Raw genomic sequence first — 8,127 nt, forward strand, 5'->3', positions numbered from 1 at the left:
GACGTTGCACTCAAAGCGCTTGTTCAAATAGCCTTCATTTTATTTTGAGGTGTCAGTAGGCTACATCAAAAAATCAAAATGTCGACCTCGACCTCTGTGTGAACTAATGGGTGGAGTTATGTTTAGTGATCGGGTAAGGGGGGTAGTGTTGTCTATCTCCACCCCATTACCTCCAGGGAGGGGGAGCTAGAGCTTTAGGGTCCTCCCATTTGGCTCTGAAGTGAGTGAGCACCCTCTCACTTCATGTGCATTTAGAGACATAAAATGGCCACCCTGAGCATGTGTCACCAAATAACAGCCTATTTTAAATACCAGTTTCAGTGAAGCCAGGAACTCGGTGGTAGCCCTTTTGATTTAGTTGCACAGTCAGCATTCCTTGACCATTTTTCAGCAATTGTGTCGTCTGTATGATTCATGCAATGCTGATTCTTGAATGACCAGAACCAGGTCTTCAGGAACACTTGATAGTGATGCAAACAGGTGTGCTGAAGCTGAAATTTGGAGAAAAGTGGATATTCAGGTGCAGGGCACCCTGGTTAAGAATGTTAAGTGAAAGGTGTGTCATTGATTTACAAATGTATATTATCAGGCATTTGGCTGCTCTGCGGTGAGATTTGTTTAAACCATACTTTTTTGATCAAAGATAGAGATTTTATGTCTTATTGTGAACACTAGATGGCACAATATGCAGCTGTATGCACACTGTCCAGCTGAGTTTAGCTCCAAATTAAACACACCTAAACTAGCTAATCAAGGTCTTCGGGATTACTACACACTTCTAGGCTAGCTGGAGATACCCTTTGTAGGACAGTGGTTCTCAAGGAGAGTTTGAGACATGTTCTGTAAATGAAATACTAAAGATTTGTCTGGTTAACATGACTTAGCCCTTGCTGTTAGATGTTGTAGCTACTAGTGATGGGAAAATGAAGCTTTTCGAAGCACCGAGGCTTTCCCATCAACTGTATCATAAAAAGGTTCGTTACTCGAAGCTTTTCAACATGTTGCACACTAATGACATCTTGTGGACAAAGGTGGAAAAAGTTGCTTTCGCGTCACAGATCTTAAAGCGATTTTTAACAGTTTCATCAAACACATAAATTTGTGCTGTGTCAGAAAAACAGTAATTTTACTCGAATTGATCTGTAAATAAACATTTTAATAAAATTATACAAGTATAAGCATGGTTCATGTAGGCATATATGTCCAAAGTAAATTAAGAATAATTTTGACTAATATTAGTATTAATTAGAAGTGCTTGTGAAGCAAGGATAACTACAAAATGGATATGCACAAAACTACACATGTACACATTTATTCGTATTATGATTTATTCTTGACAAAAAGTGTATGACACTTGATACTTGCACAAGGGGTTCACGTTATTTGAATCAGAATATGAAGCAGTCACGTGGTTGTGCGCGAAAACGAAGCTTCGGACGTCACAGGTCACGTGGTTATGGACAAAACGAATCAAGCTCCGGTACAGTGCTTCACTGTGAGATGTTTCGCTTTTTTGATACAAGCTTCGAAGCTTCGGTGTCAAATGTCACATCACTAGTAGCTACTGCATATGGGTGAAAGCACCTTTATACTTTGACAGTCATTCATTGAATAAACAGGCTTAATGGAATAAATAGCCTTTAATAGGCTTGTGTCTAAGGAGTTGTAATATTAAAAGATGTCACATGGCATTGTGACTCATATGTCTCAAAAAGTTTCAGACAAATGGCATTGAAGTTGTTGAAAATGGCACATTTTAATTTAATTTTGCTTTACATTTCACCCAAACTCCTTTATCACGGAATAAAACTAATGCTTTGAGAAAATGTCAGAGGACAGCACGGTTATTTTACTGAGAAGTGTACAGTAGTTTGCATTATAGTACCAATATATAGCTACAGCATTGCAATGTTTAGTTAGTTACTGCCCAAAAGTGATGAAGAATAAAGAAATTATTAACTACTGATCAAGTGCATAACAATATAAATGTTACAACAGAAAATCATACATTATACAGGGCTCTAGAGTGCGACCAATTTGGTCGCACGTGCGACCTAATTTCCCAATAGTGCGACTAAAAAAAATCAAAGGTTGCACCGGTGCGACCAGCCGTTCGAGGGGGAAAAAAACGAAACTCCGTGACTCTAAAGTCTCCCTGTTGTTCAACAACAGACACACTTTAGGCCCATATCGTGGTCTAAACCAATCAGAGATGAAGGACGGATCCCGCCCCCCCTCTGATTGGCCGTGGTCCAGATATTCCTGTACGTGTGTGTACGTTTGAAAATGCATGTGATGCAGTCAGACAGAGAGAGGTGAGTACTGTAGCCCATCAGGTAAACAGTGGATGTAGCCGCGGATTATGAGAGAAGATGAAAAGAACGATATTTATTTCTTACCGCCCGCACCCGCAAACATTCTAATATTGTATATAATTTTCGCACTTTCTATATGCATGGTATTGAAATAGCTTTTAAATGAGTGGTCGCGCGGTTTACTTTTACTTTTGATTTTGCGATAACGCGCACTCTGTGTAAAGGGAGCAGCACATCTTATAATTTGTCAGTGAACACAAGATTGAGCAGCAAATCCTCTAGCATGTTTTTTTTTGTCATCTCTCCTTACTTTCGACCCGTGATCAGTCAAATCTAAAGGTCATTGCACACTGAGTCCGATTTTTGTATGCGTTTTTTCAGTTTTCTCATATTCGCCATCCTTTCATATGAAAATGCTTATTATGGATGCAAAATGCAGAAAATCGAACCTGATCTGAATTTTTTTTTATGACGGACGAAAGTTTCAGAGACAGTGTGTAAACTCGATTAACATAATAACCTGAGTTCGTATTTATTTTTTAACGTGCGGAAATTTAATACTCGTGTGCAATGACATTAACTCCAGCAGCTCGTGTTGGATGCAGGGTTGCCAAGTCCGCGTTTTCCCCCCACGGAATTGGTCTACTTTTAAACTGTTGCTCTGGGTTGATTTCCCCCAGTGGTTTAAAGGTTTAAAATATTGCAGAAATTAAATTTCAATAAAATGCCTGTATTTAAAATTGTTGCATTATACCTATAAAACGGTGCTGGATGTTAGGTTTTGTAAAGGCTACAGGTAGGAAGCCTTTGAGCGGTGTTTATGATCAATGTGCACAACTGTAAAATGTGTATTTTAGATATGGAAATTTTTGATATTTGGGATATGGTCAGTACGCTATTTTGGGTTGTTCTTGGCTGGCCATTGGGCTAGTTATGTCATATAGACTTGGTAACTCTGTTGTCAGATGCGTTCAGTTTAGAATTGTAGCTTACATTTTCCAACTGCAGTAAATTATTTTTTATTTCTATAAAAATGCAAAATGACAGTGAAGGTGCTGCAGCAAATAATGTAATCAGCACATAACCAAACACAGTGTAACACCAACTACGCCAAATGGAAAAAATGTGCACTTCTATAATGCACTTAAATAATACTTACTCTGTTTTCAAACACTAATTTTACACTTAATATACTAAAAATTATTTAGTACTTCTTAGGATAAGTTTAGGAACATCTATAGTGTACTAAATGTTGCTATTTTGCAAAATTTAGTACACTATAGTATCCAAACTTTCTTTTTGATTTCAGCTCAGTAAAGCATTTAAGCACCAACACTTTTTCAGTAAGTTGCCTTTCTTGTAGAATTGTGAATCAAAAAAAAAAAACTTTATATTGACCAAATTGTTAGTTAATCATTTACAAGTCAATATTGCCTATATGGACAGCGATCTAAAAAAACAACAAATAAATAAATAAATAAAAAAAGTTAACTTGTAAAACTGCGGTGTTAAATGTGATGTGGTTGAAAATTTGGGTGCACCTAACTTTTGTGCTGGTGCACCTAAGAAAAAAAGTTAGGCGCACCAGTGCAACCAGTGCAAAAAGTTAGTCTAGAGCCCTGTTATATGTATGACAGTAAAATGGCTCTAACATATTGACAGACAAAAATGATACAGTGCTTTTAAAAATAAAGGTGTCAAGAACAGTGACTTCTGCTTCTCTGGAAATAACTACTGACAAGCAGTTTTATATTTACTTTTCTCACTTCTCATCTTCTCAAACCACATTGCACGTTCATTTTCTTATGCAGTTAAATATCATTGCATTGCAAAGAGGACACTGACAATGTGCTGACAGAAAAGACGGTATTTTACTTTTGATATGAAACAAAGTCTTAGCTTTTAAAGTATAATCTTTTCAAAGTTTACAGTAATTCCACTGTTTAATGTGATCTCTTTTTTTTGGAAAAAAAACACCAGCACTGATGGGTATTTCACACTAAAGCTATCTAAAGCTAAATCAGAAGCCAAACTGTGAATATCATAAATCTAGAATGGAAAAACACTTTTAAACCACATGCTATTGACACATCACGACAAACACACACTGACATTTACCACAGATGTCCAGTAATAGACTTGTGCTCATGCAGACTATGTTTGTCTGGCCAACCGATCAAACCACATCTTTGTACAGATGGAAATATATCAGACCACAGCGGGTCTTATTCTTTACTTGCAAATTGTGCTGCTAGATTCTCAAAGTGGCTCTAAAAGTGGTAGAAGTAAATGACATGCTTAAAGAACAATAGTAAAATTGCAATGCTAATATTTATGGCCATCTTAATTTCTTTGCTTTCAAATGTTAACCCATCAAGCTTTTATTTTGGTATAAAACCAAAGGGAGTTTTGCTGACTACAAATTTTATATATATAAAAAAATAAAAATAATAATATTTAATATTAAAACTTGCAGAGTAAGCACATTTTTAGAAGAGTATTTTATTAATCCTTCTCTCTCCCTGAATGTCACACTTCAGTCTGCTTGTATTTCTTGATCATACAGGGCAAAACTAAACCTGAAAAATACACTGACAAATATTTTGCTGAAAATAAAAATGCACTTAATGTTCTGTTGCTACATGTGCTCATTCAAATCTTAACCATAGACTAGTTAAAGTGATCTCACGGCTGGATTCTGAATCTGCAGTGTGTGAAGAAGTTTGATCATCTTCTAGTGACGACACCTGCATACACAACTTCATCCTCTTTAACATTCTGTAAAAAAACACAACATATAATAATAATAGTAATTAATAATAATAATAATAATAATAATAATAATAATAATAATAATAATAATAATAATAATAATAATAGCAAACATTTGAAACCTGAACATTTTTAGGTTTGCTTTCAGGTCAGATATGCTTTGTAAAAAAAAAAGAAGAAAAAAATCTGATCCGAAAGCAGCTTGAGGAAAACATCAGATATTTTGATATCTCGTCAATATAACTAAGACATGGAAATATTTAAACAAATTCTATTACATTGGACGTTGATGACAAATTACAGAACTGAAGCATTTCTCGGCTGCTTTTAAAAATATTTTAATTAAACTATGGACAAAGGGCATCAGTGGCTCATTTTGAGCACTATGAAAAACATGAACCAATGTTCTTTAAATAAACCTGTTGATCTGTTTTTCTTTAGTTGCCATGGTGCAACGAGTGTCTTAAATATTATGAGATACGAGTCAGTGTTTCTTAAATAGTACTCCTATAATTTTCTTCAGTTATTTTGTTTGTGTTAGTAAAATAATCTGTCACATGCAAGCGCACAACTATAAATATGTTAAAATTGTGCAAAGATGCATAAAATAAAATGGCAATTAAATGATCTTACCGATTTCTGTGCTTTTCTTTTGGTGAACGATGTTTCAGTGTAAATGATCTCTTCTGGATGGGTATTAGCTGTTTAAACCAAAATGACAAAATTAATTAAACCCGCAGAACTCAATCTTATCTAAATCTGTTTCATTACAACAAACGTTATTAGCTAAACATATGTTGGTTTTCACTTTGATATACAACACAATAGAAAAACCTTACATTTTAATCCAAGTCTATATTTTATTCATACTCAGTCATAGTCAAAAAGCTAATTGTTAAACATTTATTTGTGTTTGTACTATACAATGTATTTCTACACTGTACAAATTTTAAAGATGACATTCTTGTACAAAACTGTCAAAGTTAAAGTGTTAATGTAGAGGAATGTTTAATGTTTATTTGTTTTTAGTAATATTAATAAATTAATTCATATATACATAACTGTTTCACACACAAGTCCAGTTAATTTATCATTAAAAAAAGGCATCCCAAAGGAATGTTTAATAAATGTAATTTGCTTTTTTGTATTATTGTGAAGTGTAAATTTCATTGAAACATAAATTGGACATCAATAATTTAGATTTGAATTTTTAGTTTGCATTTTTGAGAAATATAGAATTGTATTTTGTATGAATGAAATTAGTAAACACCAATGCCATTTTATAAATAATTACCAAACAACTACACATAATATTAGAGCTTCTTTATAAGAAACTAGAGAGTATTATTAAAGAGTTTTATTAATACATAAAACTTTTATCTTTAATACTTGATTGGAACACTTGCCTTCTTGATTAGGTTTTCTGTGTTTCCTGCAGATGCAGTAGATCCCAACTGCAGCTGCTATTAACAGAGATCCAGCAGCAGCAGCAGCAGAGATTAGCGCTATCAGATGATGTTCATCAATGTAAGTGTATATATCCATTTAATTACAAGATTAATTCAGTAAACAAACACACATTATAACATACCTGCCACACCTGCACATGTGTGGCAGAGTTCACTGATGTCCAGATGTCTGGTCTGGTTGCTGAGGGTATTGTTGATCACACAGCTGTAGGTGTTTTTATCCTGATATTCCACCTCCAGAGGTAGAGAGAGACTGATGCTGAGATCAGACACACTGATGCTGGACAATAAACTGTTTCCTTTGTACCAGGAGAGAGTCACATCACTCACATTCACCACTGAACACACCAGTGAACAATATGATGATGATGACAATGATAAACATTGTGAAGAGTTACTGCTGATGGCAGGAACAGGCAGACGAGCTGAGAAAGAAGCATCAGATTTCACTTTAAATGTTTAAATGATTACACTGTTTGAGATTCTAACATTGGGATGATTAATAAGAAGAAAAACATATAGTTTGGAAAAGGGAAAATCTGAATTAAATGTGTATCTCAGGCATATTTAGAATACATATACGTTAAAGCTGTAACAAATAAAAGAAACCAATATGTAACTCACCATAGACATTGAGACTGAAATCCTTGCTCACACTGTTGGACTGAAGTTTATAGAGTCCAGCATGTTGAGTTGTGATGTTTGTGATGGTCAGAGATCCAGTTTGATGATCCAGCTTCAGTCTGTCTCTGAATCTTCCATCAAGAACATCATCATATACAGTGACGCTGTTGGCCATTACATTGATTTCAGCTATTAAAGTGTTTTCAGCTCCAAACCTCGAGAGAATCAGATCCTCATCTATTATTTCAGTAAGACCAGTGTTTAGAGTGACTGAATCTCCCTCCGTCACTGACACTGACTTCAGTCCATCACCAAACACACCTTAAGAAAAGAGAGTTTTCACAGATTAAAAAACAAATAATTTTATGGTGCTTAACTAACATAATTTTTGCTATTTAAAAGTGAAATGAACAAAAAAAAAAGAGCAGTACAGACACAACTTCGTGAAATGTGATTAACGGACAGACAAAAAAGAGAAAAATGGAAGTTTTGAGAGAGAAAAGCACCGTTTAGAAAGTCGACTCCACGAAAATAAAGACAACATAGATAAAATACTACAAGCTAAAACCATGAACTAAATTATTAAGAACACACAAAACATAATTATAACTTACCAGCCAAATGCCACAAACACAAATTGATCAAAACAACAACATAAACCATTTTCTTAAGGATTACAACACTGGACGTTTCTGATAACAGACTGCTTTGAGATGGCAGAACTAGCATGACTTTAAATCCACCCCTAACAGGAACAGACCACCCTTCAAAACATCAGTGTTGATTGAACTTATTTCACTGACAAATTGTTCCATGTAGAGTACAAGATGAAGTTAATTTTCCAGGAAGAGAAAAAGAACACACTGTTGTTTTCTGTTATTCTGTTTAAATGCATCAATGAGAATTGTCAGCTGGTTTCTCTTATTAAATGCAGCTGAATTATTAAA

The 8,127-nt window shown here is 34.7% G+C and overlaps 2 protein-coding genes across 2 annotated transcripts in view; one reads left to right on the top strand and one right to left on the bottom strand.

The window, feature by feature from the left end:
- Nucleotides 1-8,127, top strand: part of LOC141339276 (uncharacterized) — a 727,444-nt gene that overhangs the window by 457,703 nt on the left and 261,614 nt on the right. The window lies entirely within an intron of this gene.
- Nucleotides 5,043-7,843, bottom strand: LOC141338799 (uncharacterized). Its single transcript, XM_073844416.1, has 5 exons — nucleotides 7,795-7,843; nucleotides 7,181-7,501; nucleotides 6,679-6,981; nucleotides 6,477-6,592; nucleotides 5,043-5,093 (listed from the first exon to the last, which is right to left on the bottom strand). The coding sequence occupies exons 1-5, from the start codon at nucleotides 7,841-7,843 to the stop codon at nucleotides 5,043-5,045; spliced, it is 840 nt and encodes a 279-aa protein (XP_073700517.1).

The sequence above is a fragment of the Garra rufa genome, chromosome 7, assembly GCF_049309525.1.
Source record: "Garra rufa chromosome 7, GarRuf1.0, whole genome shotgun sequence".
In the NCBI taxonomy this organism is placed as follows: domain Eukaryota; kingdom Metazoa; phylum Chordata; class Actinopteri; order Cypriniformes; family Cyprinidae; genus Garra; species Garra rufa.